Here is a 24,750-nt window from a genome sequence, read left to right as displayed (position 1 = left end):
TACTCCTTGCTAGCTTGGAAGTTGTGGTGGGTTGAGCTAACCCTCTTCCCCACTGTTTGTACTTGGTCGTAGGAGCTGGAGTGGGCAAATTATTTACTTGGAGGTCTTTCTTTCTTTTACCTTTTTTATCAGGTATGTCGGATTTCATGTTGTTGTTTTTGTTTTATCTTATGTCAAATATGTTACGTGTAAATGCATACTTTATGTATAATGTAAAAATAAATGCCGCCCTTTTCTACAATTCCCCTGTGGGAGAGGAGCTGGAGTAGGCAAATTATTTACTTGGAGGTCTTTCTTTCTTTTACCTTTTTTATCAGACACAACGCAGAATCACACCGGTTACACTTATATGTAACTGCTAGCAGTCTCAGTAGGCTGAATCCACATATACATTTGAAAAACAATTCTGTATGTAATAAATGTGTATATTTTAGTTCTACTAGTATAGCTTTGATCTTTTGATGATATATTGGGTCTTGATACAACCTGTCTGCTCATTTGTTTCAGCTTCAAATTCCTATAAACCAACTTTCCTCTGACTGGCCTTTTCTCGCAAACAGAAGGGTTGAACTGAAGGTGGGTGGGGCTTCTGTGCTCACAGCCATGAGCTGTGCACCTGAGATGGCCATATTAGGGATACCTGATGTCTTCTATATCCTACGGAGCCAAGAACAGAAAAACCATCAGAAACCAGTGCTTATTTCAGTTTTTGTTTTGTATAGTTTTTTACCACTGTAACAGTTTATATAGGACCAAAACATGGAAACATATATTAACCCCCACCTCTTTAAATAAGCTAAGTTTGATGTATGAGTTTGAATAATGTTACAGCCTCCATATCTCTCCACACTGATCTTATTTTCCAATGGTTTCCAATTCGCTCGCCTGTATCCTAGCACTGCTAATGCTAAGCAAATATTTCCTATTGCTGTTGGTTAAAAGTATTCAAATGCGGATAATTGTCTGAAAATGTCTTTTTTTCCACACATTTGATCACCTTTAAATATTGCTGAGAATAATGACACAAACGAAATGTTTTTAGAAAATTGCCCCCTCTGCTTCTCGTAATGAGGGTTAATTCAGTGACTTAGCTTTTTCCTCCAGAGCAGCTCTGTCTCACAGAAATGTAAAATTAAAACTCAAATCTGCTGCTACTACACCCCTCCAGCTTCAGTCTGTTGCAGATGCACAGCACACAGCAAATGCACACACGTAGCACATAGGCTACGATCGCCTCCATCGCCAGCACCTGCACGTTACCGCGCTGCGCTTTCAAGTCTCGGTGAATGGCTGAAAGAGAATCTGGGCTCAAAAGACGTGTGATTTCCACACTTTCAGAGAATATTAACAACATCCTGCAGGGCTGGTCTGACGCTGTATGTTCAGGGTCTGTTGGTTGAGAATCCCCTGAGGACAGAGGCCTGGGTTGGGGATTGGAGACACTGCTGCTAGAAACTGAGGTACTGAGAGTTGGCTTATCCATCTGGCTGTCCACGTGGGGTTTTTGCACTTACAGAAAGAGGTGAAAAGGTTCATATAGCAGTCTGTCTGTTGTGTCGGTGAGTGGTCAGGTCATGTTTGTACAACTCCAGTGTACTGTGCAGATATCGAACAACAAATAGATACAGTAAAGAACGCAAACCGTGGAAATCACAACCACCAGAAGTGTGTTTTCAGTGGACCTGTTATCACAAGGCAAGGTGGCTGGCTAACACCTCAAATTATGATAAACAATGGAGGAGAATGTCAGCGAGAACTGAAGACAAAGTAGTAGGAGTAGTTGTTGCTACTGTGGATAAATATCCAACAAAGCCTTTAAAGATTCCTGGAGCCCCTCGAGGCCAACTCATAATGGAAAGACCTTGCCATCCCTCTGAATGTAGCTTTGAGGATTGCGAGGGTGGAGTCAAGAGTCCTTCACAGTGGAGTTACAGTAATAAAGCAGGTCTTTGTGCTTTGTTTCATGAGGGCTGGGTCAAAAACGCAGCTGAAATGTTGTCAAGTTTCAGGGACAGAGGATCACGGGGATAAAAAGGCCGCTCTCTGAACCGCACGCCTTCAAACGAATTAAACATAAAATCGGCCGTTTCACATGGAGGCTGTTAAGCGCATCGCCTCGGAGTCGAACCGAAACATCGATTGCGGTTTTCAAGGACATCGACATCAGTGTCCTCCGAGGATGTTATCGTTGTACAAAGACAGTGTAAAATCCTACCAATTTGTTTTTGTTTGAAATCACAAAAAAAGGCTACAAAAAGTGCTTTCCTTTTATCGGTCAAAAAAAAAACAAACCCCATTAGATTCTGCTAAAGGAAGCTGTAATAAAGCATGCAGTATTAACATCAATAGAATTTGCCAGTCTTGTGTGGGTATTGCAAGTGAAAGTGGGGGAGATCAAAGATGGCGTGTCAGTACAGTAAAAAGAGTTTCTTTAACAATATTCTCTGTATATTTTATACTTTTCTATTTACATTTCTTTATATACTGTAAACTGTGTTCAAAGGAAACCTCCACATATAGCTGGTTAGGCACATGTAGTTGGCTCTAAAGAGGAAATACAGGAAGGGGATACAGCAGTATATGTCATTAGAACCACAGAAGAAGATATACAGTAGGCCTAAGGAGGCTCACACTTGGCAATTAACACTCTTGCCAGTTATACCCTGTGAACCTGACTCACACACTGAAGATAATAATATTCATTTGAGATTCTTTTTCACATGTACTGAGTCTGGATATGCCACACAACTGTAGTATCACACAATGCTATAATCTATCATAATAATACTGTAGAATTTCACATTTGATATATGCTTTTTTTTTTTTAAATTCGTACATATACTGTACTCAATAATCTCTACTAATCTAGAAATGTGGATTATATTATAAAATATACATCTCCCAATAAAATATCCCATTTTTCCAACACATTCCATCCAAATATTAGAAAAAAAGAAAAAACAGGTCATGCTAAAAGATTTTTCAAATTTAAGTGTGTGTGGGTTTTTTTTTTTTCTATCGTCAAAATGGCAGATTTGGACTTTTTAGTATTCGCTGGGCTTCGTCACATGTCCCTTGTGACTCGCAGCCCTTTGTAAGCATTAATTCCAGTGCATTCACACACACACATGCCATTTTTCTGTGCAACATCCATACAAAACACTTGTATCAGAAATATCTGTTATGAAGTAGATTTGCAAATGAGGCCCCCTTCAAAAACTCTTCAAATCGTGCTACACTTTTCAGAGCGGAGACCACAGAGAAGAGAATTTCAGGAAGTCAATAACGAGAAACAAAGCACGCACACGTCCACTCAATCAAGTATTAGCTAATTTCACCACAGTTGCCAGACTCTGTCTGGCAGCTCGGCGGTTTCCTGTGTTTGATGTCTCTTTGGGGGAGGTTTCGTAGGGCACTGCTGTTCACTGAATACCACTCCTTTTTGTTTACTTCCCTTCAGAGAAATCATCCCTTCTTTGTAATCAGGGCTCTGTGAGATTGAGAGGACGGCACTTTGAGTTAGGCAAGCAGATTCTGCTGAAGACTTTGACGGTTCTTTTATTTTGCGATCCGCTGCCCTCTTAATTAAGCAGTAGGGGGAAATCCACTCAAACAATTTCTAAGAGAAGAGAAAATGCACTGCGCACCAGGGAAAGCACTGATTAAGTGCAAAAAAGCACAAAAAACAACAACAAAAAGAGCCCCACCCCACCCAAAAACCCCTCATCTTCTGTCATGGCGGTTTCATTGGGGTGTCTGTTAATTCCTGACTGAAGTGGCGTGAACTTCCTACAGACCATTGTTATTAGTTTGGGTCCTCATTTAACCACTTGGTGGTGCTATAGTCTCACAGTGAAAAAGGGGGCTTTCTCAGCAGAGTCCTGAAAAGCCTTGGAAAATATATTCTCCCCTAAAAGCTCACAGAAACCCCACCCCTGAACGCTTGAAACTTCAGAAGGACTACATAAGAAGCAAACGGCTTCTCTCCCCTAGTTTTTTATTTATTTTATGTCTGCAGTGCTCTCTAGCCATCAAGGCTGTGATGCTACACTGCAAAAGCTCCTTCTGGCAAACATGACTGTGCACTCTATGTACAAATAGCACTTGCCCGTTCAAACAGCCTCACTGCTGAATGCTGAGGGTAGTCAAACAAAAACACGGGATTTGAGGAATGAAAGAGAGAAACTTAAAGTGATTTCATACTCTCTGACTGAGTGCCGCCGGGGACAGATGGCACCTGGGTGAAAGGTGCAAGCTGTAGTTGGCTGACAACGACTGGGAGGGATGTTCTTTGGGGTTTGTCAGCCATCTGACTTTAAGGGCATTAGAAGCGATGCTGAATTCATCCATGTTTGTTCATCCACACCAGTAGCATCAGTCAAGCGAATGGACACATCTTGTATGTGATTAAGAAATCTCACAAAGAAGGATGAGGTTTTACTGCACACGGCATCCATACAGGGAGATTCTGTATGAGTTCTTGTATCTGTTAAGCCCTTGATTTTTCAGTGATGAAGATGTGCTCGGTAAACACGCACAGGCATGCTACTACTGCGTGAACCTCGGTTGGTTATAAAAGTGGACTGCTGTTTGTCTTCAGCCATAATATTAATCAAAAACAAAAACAAAAAAAAAAGACTTAAAAATGTCTGCTAGCTAGCTACCATTCCAGGTTTAGGCCTCTGTGTCTGTAAAATATCCAAATTTCAAGACACTACGATGGCTGTCATTGCTTGTTTAATGAGTATGATAACTGATTTGGATGGAAATGCTAGAGGGGAGTAGCGCATTAACAGCGTGCGGATCCAAAACTGGGCTCGGAGACAGACTGAGATTGGTGCGCGGGCCAGCTTTGCAGGGGGTGAGGGTGGGTGAGAAGGTGGGAGGGAAACACCTCAGCTCGGTGTTCAGAGTCGAGTCTGGGCTTCGGGGATGTAGATCTCGATACTGTCGGCGCTCTCTGTTGCCGAGTTCTGCCTGAAGGAGGCAGTGCGCCGGGTCTGCAGCAGCCGCCTCCTCGCTTCTGTCCTCTGACGGTCCCCGAGGTCCATTGACTTCTCCCTGATGGGCAGGGTGTGCCCACCGACGCGAGGCACCACCAGGCCCCCTGACCCACCTCCTCCTCCACCTCCAGCAACCCCATCCCCAACGCTATCAGCCCGGAGGCTGCCACTCACCCCACCTGCTGGCTTCTTTGGTAAGGGTGGAGGAAGCTTCTTGTCCTCCTAGCCCAGTCGTGGTGATCAGGTGAACAGGCAGTGGATTAACCGAGAGGGGGGAAAAATATGGTTTTGTGTGGTTGTGTAGAAGGAATCCCATGCAAAAACAAGAGGGAGATTGAGGGAGGATGAAAACCCAACAAAAAGGTAAGAAAATCCAACATAAAGGGCAAAAATTCAAGTGAGGAAGAATCACGGACCGAAACATAACGACAAAGCACATAAAATCAGCAAAAAAACATCTCAGCATGCGTTGGCGTTGGGTGAAGTAAAAGGCAATGAAATGGGAGAAGGTAAACAGAGGTAATGCACAAAGAAAAAGAAGAAAAGAGAAACAATTGTTAGTTTGTTGTTGACTGAATAATGTTGGTCAGTGAGTAGCCAAACCTATATAGAAAATAATGTAATACGCTGCATTAAATGCAAAAGACTTCTAGCACATTTTGGATTTCACAGTCTTGTGGGCAGCTCAGCTCAGCTCAGTTCCTCTTGCTGTTCTGTATTTTCACAGCCTGCAAAGGCTTGGAGGGCACAACCATCTGCGCTACTCGCCTGCACACTGCCATCTTAGCTCTGGGGGAGTGCTGAAGGGAAACCAGGGTGGTTTGGACCCCCGGGTCTCTCACCTTCTTTTCAGGCGGGAGCCTCCAACCAGAGTCCTTGAGCCTCTGGAGATCCTGAAACTTGACCCTGACGTCCTCTATATTGAGCTGGAGCAGGTCCCAGAAGGCAGCCAGGTCCTGAGACGTGGGCTGAGGGTAGGCTGATGGGTCCTGGGTGTGCGGGGGGAGACAGGACTTAACAAGTTACGGATGGCAAAGCATTACATGGGGATTTACAGACTAATTTCACCGGTGAAGTGTTTGCAGCTGAGCAAATCTAGCCCTTTAGCGAATCACAGCAAAAATCATGCGCCATATGTAATGTCATGATTTTGCATGCAATCACACATACTCACCACACTCTGTTGGCAGAGGCGGAAGAACTGCTGGACTTTCTGAGACATGAGCATCTGGGCACTGCCAACTGCGTTTCGAATCAGTTCAAGAACTAGATGGGAAAGAGCACACACATAGTTTGAGAAACCCAAGAATTATTCATTGTTAATCTTCATCTGGAGTCGTCCTCTCGCACTCACTCTCCTCCGGAAGTTCGTTCTCCTCTGCTTCTCTCTCCATGTTCTGGCACCAGCCCTCCATCCTCTCCACCTCTGTCTGCAGGAGGCGTAAGAAGAACTCTCCATCTCTCATGCAGGGAGAGGCTCGGCCCGAGTCAGGCAGGCTCCGGGGACCCTCTAGGGACGGTGTCCCCGCCCAAGCTCGCTCAGAGGTAATGGGGAGAGGAGAGTGGGAACGTGGAGGCAGGTGCGGTTGCTGGTGGGGCCGTGTGTCAGCTTGACAGGCCTCAGTGGTGTAGCCAGTCTGGATAAAGTCCTGGGATAACATAAGAACAAAAAAGCCTGTTTTCGAACCACTGCTGAACCTCAGCCACTATTTATACTAGTATTAATGCCACAAATGTGCAGTGTGGACTCAAAATTTGATCCAGTTTAAATATACCCAATGAGATTTTTATATTTAATCATGAATAGCACTACTGAATAATTAGTTTTTAAGCAAATCCTTCTGCCATGCAAATACACAAGGACACACTCACGGCCAGCTCCACTCCCATTGCTATTTAAAGCTTTTACTTTACAGACAGTACCAGTGAGAAAAAGATATGTGCTCCTAAAGGCAGGGAAGCTGACAAGTGCAATCTAGAAGACCCAGGGTACTCTTCCAGCAACCTTAGCCAAGCTAATAACCAAGAAAGTTACCTGACAGCTAATGTTAATATACTAATGTTAATGTTTTGTGTGTATAAATCATAGTAATTAAAACTGTCACTCTTTCCTCAGAAATGAGTGGAACTATAAAGTGTTATACAGGGGGAAAAATGATGAAAGTGCAGTACTGATACCTCAGTGCTGTACCTAAATACAGTATTTGAGCAAATTACATTTCAGCCTTGACAGGATAAAATCTAACAAGACTAGAGAAAACCTGCCTCCAGGTGTCTTCAGCTGTTTCCGTCTATATTACTCTCAGCCCCAAGGCTGATCTGTCAGGTCTCCCAGCAAATGAGTAGTTCAGATTGCAAAATATTCAGAAAAAATGTTGATTTTCAGATGTTGTATAAGGAAGAAAATGTCTTTTAATTGTAAGATTGCAAGTTAATTAAACACCGAATACACCATGAATTTCTATCCATTAACCCAAGGACATGCAAACATGTTGGGTGTCCCCACAACCTGCTGTCAGTGTTGCCGCTATCAAAATAATCATGCACATATAAGGACTTTGTCATTTACTATGTCTAAATGAAGCCCAGAGGAGCATTAAAGTGAAAGTGGCAAAAGTTTTCCTTCAGAGATCAATGAAGCCAAAATGTTACGTATTTGATTGTTTCTGTAAAACTTCAACAGCTGCCTGTGATCCTACAGGAGAATTGCTCACTCCTACCTCTTTGTAGGCCCACTGTCCCTGTGTGTGGACGGTGCGATGGCACTCTGTATACTGGCTGGCGGACTCGGGCTCAGACGAGTGCCTTTGGAAGGAGCAGCCAAACTGGAGGCTTTTGTCCTGCATCGGCACAGCGATGCTCAATCCCGGGAAGCCCTCGGGGTCCAGGTCGGCCTGCACGCTCGCCGTAACGCTGTTGGAGCGCTTGAAACGAGCTCTCCTGTAGGACAGGGAGTCAATGCAGTCCCAGAGAAATCGAGTCACACAGAGAACTATATGCAAATGCTTTCTTATAGTGTTATTTTTTTTGGCTTCTATTAACTGCACGTTCTTCTTTGAGTAAGGCTGCCATGTCACTGCACTCACTACTACTCACTTGGTTATGATAAGACCTGCTAAATCCTCTGGCATATGACGCACCAGTGTGGGCAAAATGTCACGTCGGTGGACTGGGCGATGATCGTTAACTCTATTACAAGTTTATACCCCACCTCCTCCTCCTCACCCTACTTTCCTGTCTGATGAGGGGTGACTCAGATTTCCGTTATCAGTCCGCTGTTTTCTGAGATGTCACGCTGTCGCGCTCGACAAGCAAGTGTGACGGGCGTGGGGGGAGGGGGGGGGGACGTTGTTAAGGGATGCATGATCACAAACCGCTCGGGGGTTTGGAAGTATGCGATGCCATGAGTGTTTGCATGCATGCGTGCAAATCTGACCTGCAGGCAAAGCTGGATATAATTAGGAGATGGGTTGAGTCACGTGCGAAAGTCATGTAGAGTGTATGATTTGCAGTAGTCATGGTTACACTCACTAATGGCTGAAAAACAAGACATTCTTGGAAGAAAGTGTTGCCGAGTTCAAGCTGTGATCTCTGATGAAATGTTAAATGAAATAATAGGATCTAGCCTAGAAATCAACCATAGGTGGCTGCTCTGTTGGGCGCTCAGGAGACGAAGGCTTTTTTTTCAAATTGTAAATGAAAATTATTCACATTAATTACTGTGCAAAGACCAAAAGTTCTTGATGAAGCTACATATTTTGGAGCAAAGATAAATTAACGAGATAAACAAACACGTCTTATTTTGCAAGTTTGTTTCTTTTTATAATGAAAGCAGCTTAAATGTCAGGCAAAATAAACAGCTCGTGTTTAGACTGGATTTTAAAGATGAGTAGTTTTTCTGCCGCTTTGATTTTTACTTTCCTGGTACCTTTTGTCGTCTTCCACTTGGACCCCTACAGAGTGGACCTCGGTCAGAGCTTTGCCCTCCGTGTCGGAATCTGAAAGGGTCTCTGAGCTATCCACCTGCAGCAGAGGAAGACACGAGCACCACAGTCAGAGTGGAGAGAATGAAATCGGAAACCTCACCCTGCCCTGCTAAACATATAGGGAATATATAATGCAGTCATTGTGTTGCGTGGATGCATGTGAACAGCAGAGGTTCAAAACCGTTTCATCTGCATTCATATCCTCCTAAGAACCAAGAAAAAGAATCTTCCCATTGAACTTTATTTGTGATTTCCTTCCTCTTTGGTGCTAAAAGAGGCAAACCAAACACATGAGATATCAATGGAAAGTCCAGGATGTCCTTTATTTAGTACATCACAACTTAGTAGGGTAGATAGGCTGGTTCTCAGGAGGACACAATTCCACGCATGAGAGTTTGTAACGGCATTTATTGAGAGCTCTGACAGGATGACCAGACACACCGATCGTGTTACAATCCTGGATTGAGCTAGTAATGACATCATAATAATGGGATACTACTGTGTAGTAGAAATAGTACTTAAGCTATTTGACTTTGGTAAAAGTGTTTAAACTTTTGAGTTTAATTAGGTTTGACTGGTGATTCTATTCAGGCCATTTTTATGTCCATGTGACTACTGTATGACAACTAGTGTTGAGGCTCTGTTCATTCATTTAGAGGGGAAAAATAACTAACCATCTCTGAAGACATGTCAGAGATGAATGTCCCTATTTAATAAAAGTGTAGCTCTATAGCAGAATATTGATGCCACTCCCAAGCTTGTATGCTAATTATGGATCTATAGCCTTTTGAATAGCTAAGCTTTGCACCTAGATCGCAAGAAAACTCGACAAAGTCTTCACATGGAGCAGAAAATGGTTTGCAGCTACTAACGCTGAGGGATTATGCATGTTCTTTGTGTAAATGGACTGTATTTCGATTGGTGCTGAAACCATTTTTCTCTTGGCTTAGCTGAGTTGAAAATTAGCATCTGTAAAGCTTGCCTGTAAAGTTATTCACCAAGCCAAAAAACCAAACATCCTCGGGAAGAACTGAGGGGGCTGGAGTGCAGTGATTAGTTCACAGCCTTTAACTGTGCAAACTACTGCGCCTTCATCAGAGATTCCAAGCATCTGCCTGTTCGGGCTCGGTACACGTGAGGATTTGGTGCTTTCTGAAGTTCGTATCACTGCAAATCAAGTTTGGATTTGTGGACAAAGGATACAGTTTAACCAAAACAAGCAGTTTGAAGACTTGCAGTTTTCATTATTTTCTATCATCTTTTAGAGAGCCTAATCTAAATAAATGAAAATAAAAAACTGGCAGAAGACAGTAAAGGCATATTTTTTTGTTTTCCTCTCACCTGCACAGCTATGGATGGCCTCCACTTTCTGACAGCACGCCCTTCGTCCTGCCCTCCAGCTTTACTCAGCATGATGCTGTTCTGAGGCAGAGAGGCTGATTTCCCGAGACTGCCTCCCACTCTGCCATCCCTCTCTCTTGCTGGCCTTGGCGGTCCCTCCAGAAGGCTGTCAGCTGAGCTGCTGTGTTTGGCTCTCACCCCGACTCCAGGACCCCCTCCATAGGGCACCAGCTCTCTTGAGCCCCGAACCCCGTCCAGGCTCTCTGCGGAGTTGCTGTGCTGTCGGGAACGCCCGGGTCCGCTGCCGGTGTAGTAGCCTCCTCTGGAGGTGCGGCCAGATGGCCCGTCAGAGTTACCCAGGTCCACGGAGTTGCTGTGCTGCTTGGGGCGTCCGGGACCGGAGCTTGAGACCAACTGCCCGCTGCTCTGGAAGTAGGCATCCTGGGTGGACTCTGTGCTGCTCTGGGCTCGCACCGAAAGTGAAGACTTTGACATGCGGGGTGGGAGTGGAGGAGGAGCACCTTTACGATAAGGAAAGACTGAAGTGTCAGAAGAGCAGGGGAAAAGGAAGACAAAGGCACAGTGGGCTGTTAAAAGCAAAATGGGTAATATATCAACAGGGAGCGGGGGAGGTGGATACTTACAAAAGGGACAGACTGGAAGGAGAATGTGACAGGAAAGTTAAGGAGTGAAAAAAATAGGAAAGCGGTTGACATAAAGAGGCAAACAAACATGGAAAGGAGGAGAGAACAACGATAAAGCCATTAAGAATTACAGCCAGTGTAAGATGGAAGAGGAAAGACACAAAAGTGCAACTTCTTTTCATTAAAAAACAGCTTTTAGCATAAATTTCAGTGAGTGGCAGTGGAAAAGACAGACATGATAGTGAAGCAAAAACCTCTTCCCCGCAGCTAATTTAACTCTTAAGAAGACAGAGCATTTCCCTGAGAGCAATATTTAAGAAAGACATGCACGATCTGTCTCACTCACAGTTTCTTTAAATATATATTTGAACAGAGTTTATTTTCAGAGTGCAGAGATGCTCACTCCAAAGCTGCACCCCACCCTGTGTGCATAATCAGTGTTGTTGTGTGACTTGGTGTACCAGGGAGGGGTCTGTGCTGAAAGTGGATAACACTTCACAGAGGCTTTAGGAAACACTGGATGAATTTTGTGGCAAATAAAAACAGCCGAATATTAGGCTTAAGCATTATTGGGAAGACTTGTCAAAGCAAACATCATCAAGAGTGAAACCAAAAGACAGAGACAAAAAGGCAGCTGGAGACACTGAGCTATCATCATAATCACATGGGTTCCTGTACCTATTTCTGAGCCTGCGAAACCTGCAATCAGACAGGGGAGGGTGATTGGAGAGAGATGAGATACAAAGGCAAGGCAGAGATGGCAGAGAACAAAGAGCATGCACAAATGTAATACACACACACACACACACACACACACACACACACACACACACACACACACACACACACACACACACACACACACAGCCGAGCCTATAGCATGCATATGTAGGCACAAACACAGAGGAGAGGGGTAAAAAACAGAGCTCATTAGAGGTTGAAAGAGTAGCGAAGAAAAGAAAAGGCTGTATATTAAAAATGGATGCAGCTGTGCAACGAGTGTGTGTGCTGGTGTGTGCGTGAATTTGCTTTTGTCGACGTAAATGCACACAGCCTGTCATAAAGTTTCATCTCCCACTGTGTCTCCTGCCGCGCTGCCGCCACATAAAAGGCAGCCGCGCATCCAAACGCTCCACAGAGACACCCCAGACTTTTACATACTGGTGGACTCAAACCGCACACTCACCGGCCCCGCCCTTGATGCTTCCCTGGGGGCCAGACATGGAGAAGACGGAGAGACAGTCGTCATCCTGGGAACATCCGGCCTGGATGGCGCGAACGTAGCTGTGGCTGCGAGTGCGGAACACTCCTGGAAGATCCAGGGCTTCGACAGCTTGAGACTCCACCTCCCCGAACATGGTCCCACACACGGCTTCGAACTGACGGTTTAACGTCTCTCCAAGCTGGAGGGTGAGCGGGAAGGTGCAGGGGATGAGAGTTCCTACATCAATACTTGTCTTACAGATGTCATATGCACAATTTATATCCCCAAAGAAACTGTCTGTTGAAAGCTTGTGAACCCATTTTTGTCATTTTCTACACAAATATAACCTATAAAGTTATTGCAGCTTAACACAAGTCGTAAAGAAATTTAATTTAGATTCTAGTCATTGAGGAAATTTCATTCATGATAAATTTCCTGATGTAAGTCCGATTTTTTCTGTGACATACTTTACAGTCGAGTTAACCTTGTAGGTTGACCTCTCCTTTGGAGGGTAACGGTGGTCTTGAATTGGTGTTTATATACATAATCTGTCAGACTGTGGACTGGATTCATTAATGTGCAAAGCTCCTCAGAAATCACCTTTGTCCCATTCATGATTGATCCCATTTTCATATCATTGACTGAAAATCCCTCATCTAATTTCAGCTTCAAATTATGCTCTTTACGCCCTCACAAACATGCACTATTGGATCGTTTTCCTCAATAAACGAATGACCAGATCAAATCGAGCTTATCGTTAGCTCGGTGCAGCTCAGGCGACATCCACAATGCCAGCCCACATCAGCTAATGCCTCCACTGATGCCATTCGGAACATTAACATCTCATAAAATATGCACCTTCAGCCATCCCACGGTTGAAGACATCTGAAGATGCCTTGCAATTCACCTTCATCCCATCTATGCCTTTCATGCCGTATCTGATGTAATCAACGTCAAATCCATTGTCATCTGTGCCTGCTTTGTTCTGTACTGCAGCCTCGCTGGCTTACGTATTTCATGTTTGCACCCGGAAGGACAGGAAGGTCTCAAAACAGATCTCTTAGGTCATATTTATGTAGAAAAACAGGCAATTCTAGGAGCGGTTTACACACTTCAAAGCCTCACCCTGCTGTTTGTTACCTGTGTGCTGGTCAAAGAGCGGGTGTAGCTACGGGAGCGGGTGTGGGTCTTGGGTGTGGTTCTGGTGTTAGGGTAAGAATCTGTACACTGTTTACACGAGTGCCTGGAATAAACACAAGCATAAATGTTAGTATTGATGCGTTGTTGTGGCTGTAAACACGTCCGCCATTCGCGTTGCTATTTTATCAAAAAATATGTTTGCAACACAAACAGCTCACCATTTGGCGAGCCATCAAATAACAATTCACTGCATCATGTGTCATAACTGAGCCAGCTGGAGTCATTTTCCGTGCTGTGAAGGTGCATTTCCACGCCAATTAGGGAACCATCATTTTTGTTCATTTTATATGAAAAATAAAATCCAAACATTGCAGCAGCTATTATGATGTTCAAGCAGAGCTACAGTTAAATGTGAAAAGGTTCCCAAGGCTGCCTGTGTGAAAGTATTTACTGCATAATGCAAGAACATTAACGTCCTTTTTCGGTTTCTTTCCCTATAAACTGAAATCCGCTGGTGTTATCTTTTTACTGATGTTTACCACCAAGCTCTGCAATAATTTAGTTTAATAATTCAGTTTATGGTCTAAAATCTTCATTTGTCTAAATAAATGGTGCTTGAATGTTACTGAAATGCGTCTTTATATATATCTTAAAAGGGTTACTCACTCTGTTTCACACAGAGTGTGAAATCATGTGTACAGAACACAGTGTGCCTCGTCCTAGCTGATGTTTATTGTCCTCTGTGTTCTTTGATTCACCCACTTGTTAAGTGCTTGCTATTAGGGCATTGCTGGGTCACTGAGTTTCTATCTATAATTTCCAGAGTATTTACACGGGCGGAAACAATGATTTGATCACCCGTTAAATTTGTAAGTCTGCTCACTTACAAAGAAATGAACAGTCTCTCATTTTTATGGTTGATTCGTTTGAATGAAGAGAGACAGAACATCAACCAAAAAGTATTTGATCACCAATCAAAACATGACTTAGTACTTGGTGGAGAAACTCTTGTTGGCCAGCACAGCAGTGAGATGTTGTAGTTGGTCACCAGGTTTGCACACAGCTCAGGATTTTGGTTCACTCGTCTTTAAAGAAACTCCAAATCAAAGCTCTGCAGATTTTCTATACGACTGAGGTCTGAAGAGTCGCGAGACCACTCCATGGCATTAATGTGCTTCTTCTTTAGCCACTCCTTTGTTTTGGGTCATTGTCATGCTTGAAGACCCATCCATGACCTATCGTCAGTGTTCTGGCTGAAGAAAGGAGGTTTTTGTCCAAGATTTTATGGTACATGGCCCCATACATTGAGTCTCAATAGGACTACCTGTATAAATAAAGGCCAAATAAAGTAAAAAAAAAATCTACTGCCCCCTCAATGAGCTGATGCCAAATGATGATGATGCCAAAGAGTTTGATTTCGGTTTCAGCTGACCACAGCACTCTCTCCCAAGTCTTCTCTGAGCCATGTTCACTTACAAATTTAAGACGGGCCTGTTCCTTTGCCCTCTCGAGCAGGGGCACCTTGTGACTGTGGTCTCAGCTGCCTTCACGCCATTAACATGCTCCACCTGTGTGGTTTTGTTCTGATCCACAACCTTTCTCATGATCATCCTCACCCCATGAGGCAAGCTCTTACATGGAGCTTCAGACAGAATCTGATTGATGGTCATTTTATATTTCTTCCATTTCCAAATAATGGCACCAGCAGTTGTCACTATCCTGACATGCTTATTGAGGATGGTCCCGTAGCAGGTCTAAAATCTTGTCTCTGACGTGCTTTGACAGCTCCTTGGTCTTCCCCATGGTGGTGGGGAAGTTGGAATTTAAGAAATTGATTCTGTGGAGAGGTTTGTTTTAGACATATAACAAGCTGAGAACAGGCATATCGGTAATGATTGATTAATCGTAATCTATTCGACACAAGCATACGCACAGACTTCAAATATTTATTTGACTCAGTAACATGCATTTCAGTTCATAAAGTTTATGTAACGTGTTTTTTTTCTGGATTTTTGGCTGATATTCTGTCTCTCTCCATTAAAATGAAACCACCATAAAATTAAAGACTGTTGGTTTATTTGTACGTGAACAAACTTACAAATTGAACAGGGATCAATCTTCCCTCGCCGTACCCTCCTTTATTTACTTGAACTAAACAGACATGAATTTTCTGAGTCTGAAAGGATCTTTTTAAAGTCTGAAATTAATAGTTATCCCAAAATGTGTTTGTAAACATCAGATTTTTATCATGTTAGAAACTGAAAATAAAGATTTTGGAAAGCAGGGTTTTTCTAAGGAGGGAGACTTAGACTGTCTAAAAGATATTATGAAGCCATGAGAAGAAATTATCTAATGGTTTTGTATTTTCACCCACACTGTGGAAAATAATGTTGTCCGCATTTAAAGAGTGAGCCTTAAAGGCACAATCAAACAGTGTTGTGTATTTAAGATGCAACCTCTTATAAAGTTATGGAAAAGGAATGAATTCTAAAGGCAAACCAAAAAAAGCTGTAAAGTAACATAATGCAGAAATCCTCCTGTGGGGAAATGTTCGCATAAACAGCAACCATCCAAACTAGGACTAACTTGCTATTTTGTTTTTCTGCATTTTGTTCCACGTTGTTGTTTTTTTCCCCTTTGTCATCCCAGTGCTGTCTGTTTCTGTATTTTATTGTTTACTTCTGTGACATCTGTGCAATTCCTATTTGATATGCTATGCTGCTTTTGCACTGCTTAAAAAAAAAGACAACCAAACTAAACCAAATAAACTTGTTTTTTTTTTTTTTTTTACGGTTTTTGAAAGCAGAGAGTTGAGTCAAGGGTAAATACAAGTATTTCAGCATGAATATAAAAGCTGAATTTGTGCCATCTGACCTTTGATCCATGCTGATAGATCGTCTGAAGGCTTCCCTCTGGGCAATCAGCGTGGACTTGGGCGAGGCTTTGGGACTCGTGTCCGAGTCGGCGCTGTCATCGTCGCCCATGGCTTTGATGTAGCTGCCACTCCGCATGCGACGGCAAGGGATCTCCCCTCCGCTATCAGCTGCTCCGCCACCGCTATAACCACCTCCCCAGTCTTCTGAAGGGACCTGAGGCACATCCACATCCACCCAAACATTCACATGGTCACCATAACTGACCAACTTGTACTGATCTGAAATTGCAACAGGTAGCGAGTAAAAATGTAACAACCATGTGGGACCAACATGGTTTTAGTAGGTTAAACAGTTAAATGCGTTAAACGTAAGTATGCATTCCTCTTCTACAGTGGGGCAAAAAAGTATTTAGTCAGCCACCGATTGTGCAAGTTCCCCCACTTAAAATGATGACAGAGGTCAGTAATTTGCACCAGAGGTACACTTCAACTGTGAGAGACAGAATGTGAAAAAAAAATCCATGAATTCACATGGTAGGATTTGTAAAGAATGTATTTGTAAATCAGGGTGGAAAATAAGTATTTGGTCAATAACAAAAATACAACTCAATACTTTGTAACATAACCTTTGTTGGCAATAACAGAGGTCAAACGTTTACTATAGGTCTTTACCAGGTTTGCACACACAGTAGCTGGTATTTTGGCCCATTCCTCCATGCAGATCTTCTCAAGAGCAGTGATGTTTTGGGGCTGTCGCCGAGCAACACGGACTTTCAACTCCCGCCACAGATTTTCTATGGGGTTGAGGTCTGGAGACTGGCTAGGCCACTCCAGGACTTTCAAATGCTTCTTACGGAGCCACTCCTTTGTTGCCCGGGCGGTGTGTTTTGGATCATTGTCATGTTGGAAGACCCAGCCTCGTTTCATCTTCAAAGTTCTCACTGATGGAAGGAGGTTTTGGCTCAAAATCTCACGATACTTGGCCCCATTCATTCTGTCCTTAACACGGATCAGTCGTCCTGTCCCCTTGGCAGAAAAACAGCCCCATAGCATGATGTTTCCACCCCCATGCTTCACAGTAGGTATGGTGTTCTTGGGATGCAACTCAGTATTCTTCTTCCTCCAAACACGACGAGTTGAGTTTATACCAAAAAGTTCTACTTTGGTTTCATCTGACCACATGACATTTTCCCAATCCTCTGCTGTATCATCCATGTGCTCTCTGGCAAACTTCAGACGGGCCTGGACATGCACTGGCTTCAGCAGCGGAACACGTCTGGCACTGCGGGATTTGATTCCCTGCCGTTGTAGTGTGTTACTGATGGTGACCTTTGTTACTTTGGTCCCAGCTCTCTGCAGGTCATTCACCAGGTCCCCCCGTGTGGTTCTGGGATCTTTGCTCACCGTTCTCATGATCATTTTGACCCCACGGGATGAGATCTTGCGTGGAGCCCCAGATCGAGTGAGATTATCAGTGGTCTTGTATGTCTTCCATTTTCTGATGATTGCTCCCACAGTTGATTTTTTCACACCAAGCTGCTTGCCTATTGTAGATTCACTCTTCCCAGTCTGGTGCAGGTCTACAATTCTTTTCCTGGTGTCCTTCGAAAGCTCTTTGGTCTTGGCCATGGCGGAGTTTGGAGTCTGACTGGTTGAGGCTGTGGACAGGTGTCTTTTATACAGATGATGAGGTCAAACAGGTGCCATTCATACAGGTAACGAGTGGGGGACAGAAAAGCTTCTTACAGAAGACGTTACAGGTCTGTGAGAGCCAGGGATTTTCCTTGTTTGAGGTGACCAAATACTTATTTTCCACCCTGATTTACGAATAAATTCTTTACAAATCCTACCATGTGAATTCATGGATTTTTTTTCCACATTCTGTCTCTCACAGTTGAAGTGTACCTCTGGTGCAAATTACTGACCTCTGTCATCATTTTAAGTGGGGGAACTTGCACAATCGGTGGCTGACTAAATACTTTTTTGCCCCACTGTACACCCACTGTTAAGGGAAAAGGAATTAGTCATGATGTGAATTAATCAACACCGAGATATTGAAGATGTTTTTCACCGCACTGTTTGCAGTTTCTTCTCAATATCTGCTGTCAAGATCCGAAGTCTTCTCAAAACAGAAATATATTTCTTAATCGAAAAATATTTCACACCTCGAATGGTAAAAGGTTTATTTAGCAGCACAGTTCTGGCCCACGTGCACACAGCGTTGGGTTGGAGGGCAAACACAACCGAAAAGCACTCGTGCACACACGCTCACATGCACATGTATGCATACACGAGTAATGATGCAAGAGAAAGAGAGAATAGGATGAAGGGACTTACAGAGAGAGAGAAAGTCTGACAGCTGGAAAAACACTGACGCAGAGAAGGAAAAACAACGTAAGCCCAAAAGCCGACAGACGGAGAGCAAATAAATAAAAACAGAGAAAAACAGGTAGACAAGAGAGAGAGGGCAGCAGACAGGAGTGGCGACACGGAGTGGGAGAAAGACATGAACGTGGTGGCAAAAACACGAAACAGAAGACGCAATTTAACAGACGAGCAAATGATTCTGATGGGAAAACAACACACACAGCAGTGCAGTCAAGACAAGAAACTAAAGACAACACAAAGAGAAATATAGAGAATCAATGAAATTAACCCTAAGAATTAGGCTGACATGTTCTCACAGTGGCCCTAATGTAAAATACACGAAGGCGTTAGCACACCCAGGAAGAGATCACAGAGTGTCAGTGAAGTTTTGCAAATTCAGCAATTACAGGCAACCCTTCAGTGAGTGGGTATCATGTGGAACTACTCCAAAGTTGGGAAATGAAGTCAAGCATGAAACACATCACATAGTAGAGTTTTTTTTACTTTAACGCTTCGCAAAAGGACCTTTTGTTTACTATGAAGAAATAAGACAACATAAAACAACACATTAAAAAAATTCTAATCAAACAACCTCAGCTAACTGATTAGCATTGAGATTCAGTCTGGAGCTGCTTTATTGGTCTCAAATTACACAAAGCATGAACGATATCTTGACTGGTATTTTCTCAGCTAGTTTCTAAATGTGTGTTGTGCTGAAATGAGGCACATGCTAAATGCTAAAGTAGCATTTGGCCAGTCTTTGGATCAACAACCTAAAACAAAGAACTACAGGAGGCTAATAATGGCACTATATGCTTAGACACCACTCTACATTAAATTATTCATTATTCCACAGTACGTCTTTTGTCCCATCTCCCTCCTCTCACCCACTAATGCCACTAATGGCTGCTTCTGCCTAAGCCTGGTACTGCCAGGCTGTTATAAGCAAGTTTTTTCTTCCCACTGTCGCCAAGTGCTTGATCACAGTGCGTCATCTGATTGTTTTCTCCGTATTACTGTAGTGTCTTTACCTTACAATATAAAGCCTCTTGAAGCAACTGCTGTTTTGATTTGGCACTATATAAATAAAATAAAATTAAAGTAAATAAATAACCAGATAATAAGACATTTGGATATCCAAATATCTAGTACAGAGAGAGCTTTGGTGACAATGGGCTGATCTTTGTTTAGCCTTCAGCGCCACGTCAGGAGCTGTGCACAGGTTGAAGGAGGAAACTAACAACAACGGCTCAACACTTCGGAGAAATTTTCATGACCATATAAGACAGCACAATGTAGTAAAGTTTATATTTACGGTCCAAGTGTTATACTTCAATATACCAATTAATAAATAACTCGTTATATGTATAGACTATTATGTATTTACTTTGTTAGGAAAGTCTAAAGACTAACTTGATGTTGCCTTACACATAAAAAATATAATTACAGGACTCCTGATTGCAGTGCTGAAGACAGCGTAGGACCAGTGTTCGGTAACAGTCAAAACCCAGAACTGATCTGAAAAATCTCAGTACAGCTGATGAGAAATGCAGAATTAGGTGATGAGGGGTATTTCTCACCACGAGTGACCCCTTATGTTGACAAGCGCAGCTTTGATTAGCATCATAGCTCCTGAGTATAGCTGTTAACCTTGCACGTAACATGCTACTATTGTGGAGGACCACTCACTTTGATATGTGTGTTCATATATGTGTGTGTTCACTCGTACCACTTCTTTCCCAGTATGAGGAGAGTTTTCCACCATCCACACACTAACAGCAGCTGTTTTGGCTGAAGGACCTCTCAGCCTTTCATTTTAGTTTTCATTTTTTTGTAAATGCTGTCAGGTGCAGCTTCATATACGAGCATGTGACCAACACCTGCACCCAGACACACACATAGCCAAGGCCCCGGGGTCTGGCATCCAGCTGAGTGTGTGTTTTTAAGGTCATCACTTAAAAGATGATTCAGCCTAATCTCGTGATCCCCGTGGCCGTCCACTATCTCTCTCATTTCCTCAAACGCCCCTTTCTCTCCTCTTCTTGCTTTGCCCCTTGGCTACCATCACCTCTTTTATCTCTTTTCTATCCCTGAGCTTGCTTTACCGTCTCTAGGTCCCTCTGCATTCGTCTTTTCTAACACTCTTTGTCCCTTTGCTCTTCTTTTCATTCCTTTTACTCCATATTCAGCTTTTTTTCCCCTCGGCCCTCTTTTCTTTTTTAATCATTTCATATCTATCACACACAGGCTGAGGGGAAGGTGAGAGGCTCAGGGAACGGAGAGCATCAGGTTCTGATGCCACACATCGTGATTGGTGTTGACGCCATCCCTTTGCCTCTGACCGTAGACTTGCGAAGATTCACTTACATTTATTGCTAGTCGGTCCTGACTCTTTGCAGGAAACCTGTGTAAGTATTAGCTTGTATGTACATGTTTGCATTTTTTTACACATGGAAATAACATACAGCAGGTAGACTGACCCTGCAACGAGAGAGGGACTGCTGTAGCATACTTGAACTGATTTAAAACTGACCATATGTTTTATGTTTCCAGGTGCTACAAAAACTACTTAGTCAGCGCTTTGTAGAGCTTTTTTCTTAATGTGAACCAACCTACATTTAGCTCTTCACTTTTGACTGTTTGCATAAATCCAGCAGATGCAGATCCAATTTATATTCAGTCATAACACGGAGAAATTCGAAGTTTAATCTAGTGTGGAGGAGAGAGGAGGATGAAAGCGAGGCTGTCGATTTATTGACTGACCTAGGTCCTGACCCTCACCTACAGCTACAGGTAGTGACCAAAAGAATAAGTTGGACTAGAAAGAAAAATCATTATAATGATCTTTCTTTCTAGTCCAACTTGTTATTCACGTATAATAGAAATTGAATTAAAAAAAAGAAAGAAAGATCATGTTTCTCACATTGTAGCTGCTCAATTTCAATGCAATTAAATGCAGAACTGAATTTAAAATCCTTCTCTTCACATCCAAAGTTCTGAAAGATCAGCACCCATCGTATCTTAAACACCTCATATTACAATATTACCCCAACTGAGGACTTTGCTGTCACAGTTCAAGCTTACTTGTGGTTGCTAGAGTTTCCAAAATATGAAATAGTACTACTCCTCAGCCTCGTGGGGGATTTTCAGAAATCAGGTCATTGAGAATCAAACTTGTCAGAGATTTTTAGTAGTTGCACCTATAATATGAATTTCATAATCCTACGACAGCTCATTCTTGAGTTATCGCATTCACAAAATTGGGTGTCCACGCCACTTGCCTGCACGGCAGGGTGACGACAATCCCCATCAGCCTTTTATGGCTTAGGGGTAGAAATGTGCAGCTGAGCTATCAGCTATACTATATGGATAGAAGTACAGTGCCACCTAAATATCACACCATAGGAGCTGCTCAGCCATGGAAGCCCATGCTGTGAAACACCCGACACACTGTTTTTGTGCTGATGTTCATGTAAGAGGAAGTCTGGAGCTCTGCAGTTAGTGAGTCAGGAGAACGTTGGCAAACTTTATACACTTTGTGTCGACCGCGCTCTGGTCTGACTCACTTGGTTGAATTGCTGTGGTTCCTAAACATTTCCACCTACAAATATACTAATTACAGTTGATTGTGGAATACCTAGGACGGAAAATATTTCACAAAATGGTTTATTACAGTGCTGGCATCCTGTTGAAGCACCACAATCAAATTCAATTAGCACTTTAGAATGAATGATTCTTTCACAAATGTTTGTAAAGGCAGGGTGCTTGGTTTTCCAGACCTGTGGAAATGGGATTTCTTTTTTCGGCTTCTCTTTTATGTCGCCACAGCAGATCATCTCCCACCATCTCGGCCTGTCCCTTTCACTCTCTTTCTTCATGCCAACACTCTGCATGTCTTTCTTCAGTAGAGCACTTCTGTGCATATAGTGACTCAGACCCCTCTGTTGTTGATTCAGCTTCCACTTTGGGTACTTTTAAGATTAGGCCTGAAACTCTCCGATTTTGATAAACTTAATGTTGGTACTATATTGGTTGATCCTGAAACACTTGTATCTGAATTTTCAATAACTTTGTGTCTACTCTCTTCTTTCCCCTCACTCCCACAGGGAGAGGACGCAGATGGCTGGTCCTCCCTTAGCTGTGGGTGGTCTCTTCCTGTTAAAAAGCAGTTCTTCCTCCTCTTCATGGCTAAGTGCTCATTCACAGGGGATCATCTGATGGTTGTTATTCTCTTACTAATATTGCAGAGTCTTTACCTTACAATATAAATTATTTGCCAGTCTCTTATTACAAGTGCCACCTTTAATACACAAGTAATAGAGTTTAAAGGCAGCTGTTGGGTGTATGATATCTGCTCTTGCTTTCTCAGGCAGTTTCAATTTGGAGTTGTTGCACCTGTGCGGCTGTTAGTCCTGACATTTCATCCGGGTGAAACAGACCTGAACAGCTTTATATCTGCAGCTCCAGTGAGCTGTCTGCTCTGAAGCCGTGGATCAATCTGGCCTGTCCTGGCACATCTAAGCCGGGCACAAAATTCACTCAACATACTGTCTCTGCGCGCCTCCCCAAACCACCGGTGACACCTGGAGATACGATTAAAGCTGCAGCAGGGGAAGTTCATTTCGTGTCCTAAGGTGAGAATGTGATGGTAGCCTAAAGCACGGGGTAAATTGTGTGGGGTTTGTCCTCAGAAAAGCACGAGCACACAGACGACCCTGCTCTCTCTGTCTCCTCTATCAGCAGACCTCAGCTGTGTCTAAAGGATGAGAGTTGGAAAAACACCAGGGACTCCTGTGGCTACCTGCTGTTTCCGTAGAAACACAGCCTGCATGGCAGCTCTACCTCAACACAGCTGGAGGTTTCTGAGCTCGTGCTTGTTTTTGTGTGTCTGTGTGCGTGCGTGTGCTCTCTGAGATGCCACTGTAACAGCCAATAACAGTCTTTAATTAACCTTTTCTGCCGTTTTAGGAGATAAAATGAGTGAACGGGTTCTCTGAAAATTGCATGCGGCAGATTCAAGCTACAGCGTGTTGACAGGAGGCAGGTAAGCGACTCTTGTAAGGGACAGGTAAATAACACGGTGGGTGAAGATGATTATTGTTTTCTGACTCACAGCAAAATGCCAGGAGAATCCATCTGGCCTCTCAGGCAGACATTTAACCAAGAAAAATCTATACTTTTCACTTGATTTTTTTGAAACTTTTATTTAAGAAAAAGGGTTTTTTTATGCTTTTGAAAAATTCTTGTTAATTTCCCGATTAATCCAGAGACTTTACCACAAGGATCTTACCCATCTTTGTTTGTATTTTCTTCTTCTAATTTGCTTTCTTGAGCTTTTGAAACAAAAATTGTCTGTGTTGCTATTAAAGGTTTGTTTCTATAGCAGGAAGATGAAATTTTGAGTAACTGAATACCTTTACTTGTGTATTCAACTGGAAAAACCAGGGTCTAAACCAAAATTGTAGGGACAATGGTTGCTTTTCTTTCCTTGAAACAATTAACCTTTGGAGGGACAAAGCCTAAATTAAAATCAATGGGTATTTTACTTCCCCAGCAGTCATCGCTCAGTGGGTAAAACTTTAGAAACTTAAGGACGGGCTTGTAGACCTAAACTTTTCTGATTGGCCACTTGAGCAATCAGAAAAGCTCTACAAAGCAGTCTGTCTTTGTCGTCTTTGACAAAGACAAAGATGACAAAGACAAAGATGACAAAGACATCTTACTTTAAGGGGTACCAGAGAGATTGCTGGTTACTATTTTCACACATACACTGTGCACTCACTAATAGATTTCTATGTTATATTTTTTCAGCTCTGCACCTTCCTCACACGGTGGTGAGGTAGTGTCTGCACTTTTTCCTATTTTTTTTTAAACGTTTAGTCAATTAGCACATTAAAGCACAAGCTATAACTGGATAGCCTATAGGTCAAATTTCAGTCTGGTGGTCAATAAGGAGAAAGACAGAAGACAGATTGCCTATAGGAGAAATGTCAACTTAGCACGTCGGCAAGTATAAACTGTCAGCATCCGACAGAGCCTACAGTCCTGCCTCCTGGGGAAGATCTTGGTTGTGGTGTAGCAGTGCTAACACTATTAGACCAGGGAAATCTGGAAGTTGGCTTCACTCTCTGACATTGTTTGTGGAAGAAACGTGTGTATTATATTTAACAATTTCCTATAGTTAAGGCTA

At 42.9% G+C, this 24,750-nt stretch overlaps 1 protein-coding gene across 2 annotated transcripts in view; it reads right to left on the bottom strand.

Annotated features, from left to right (window-relative positions):
- Nucleotides 1-291: 291 nt before the first annotated feature.
- Nucleotides 292-24,750, bottom strand: part of dlgap3 (discs, large (Drosophila) homolog-associated protein 3) — a 163,290-nt gene continuing 138,831 nt past the window's right edge. The window contains exons 4-13 of one of the 2 annotated variants that reach the window (XM_085149591.1): nt 16,193-16,407; nt 13,319-13,421; nt 12,161-12,377; nt 10,331-10,986; nt 8,932-9,026; nt 7,724-7,943; nt 6,358-6,652; nt 6,178-6,269; nt 5,846-5,992; nt 292-5,225 (exon numbers count right to left, since the gene is read on the bottom strand). In XM_085149591.1, coding sequence (XP_085005717.1) covers nt 4,908-5,225; nt 5,846-5,992; nt 6,178-6,269; nt 6,358-6,652; nt 7,724-7,943; nt 8,932-9,026; nt 10,331-10,986; nt 12,161-12,377; nt 13,319-13,421; nt 16,193-16,407 — 2,358 coding nt within the window. In that variant the 3' untranslated portion in view covers nt 292-4,907. The remainder of the gene's footprint in view (nt 5,226-5,845; nt 5,993-6,177; nt 6,270-6,357; nt 6,653-7,723; nt 7,944-8,931; nt 9,027-10,330; nt 10,987-12,160; nt 12,378-13,318; nt 13,422-16,192; nt 16,408-24,750) is intronic. The other variant, XM_085149592.1, reaches the window with a different exon arrangement.

Source organism: Neolamprologus multifasciatus, chromosome 22 (genome assembly GCF_963576455.1).
Source record: "Neolamprologus multifasciatus chromosome 22, fNeoMul1.2, whole genome shotgun sequence".
In the NCBI taxonomy this organism is placed as follows: Eukaryota; Metazoa; Chordata; class Actinopteri; order Cichliformes; family Cichlidae; genus Neolamprologus; species Neolamprologus multifasciatus.
This window is presented reverse-complemented; position numbering and strand designations above follow the sequence as displayed.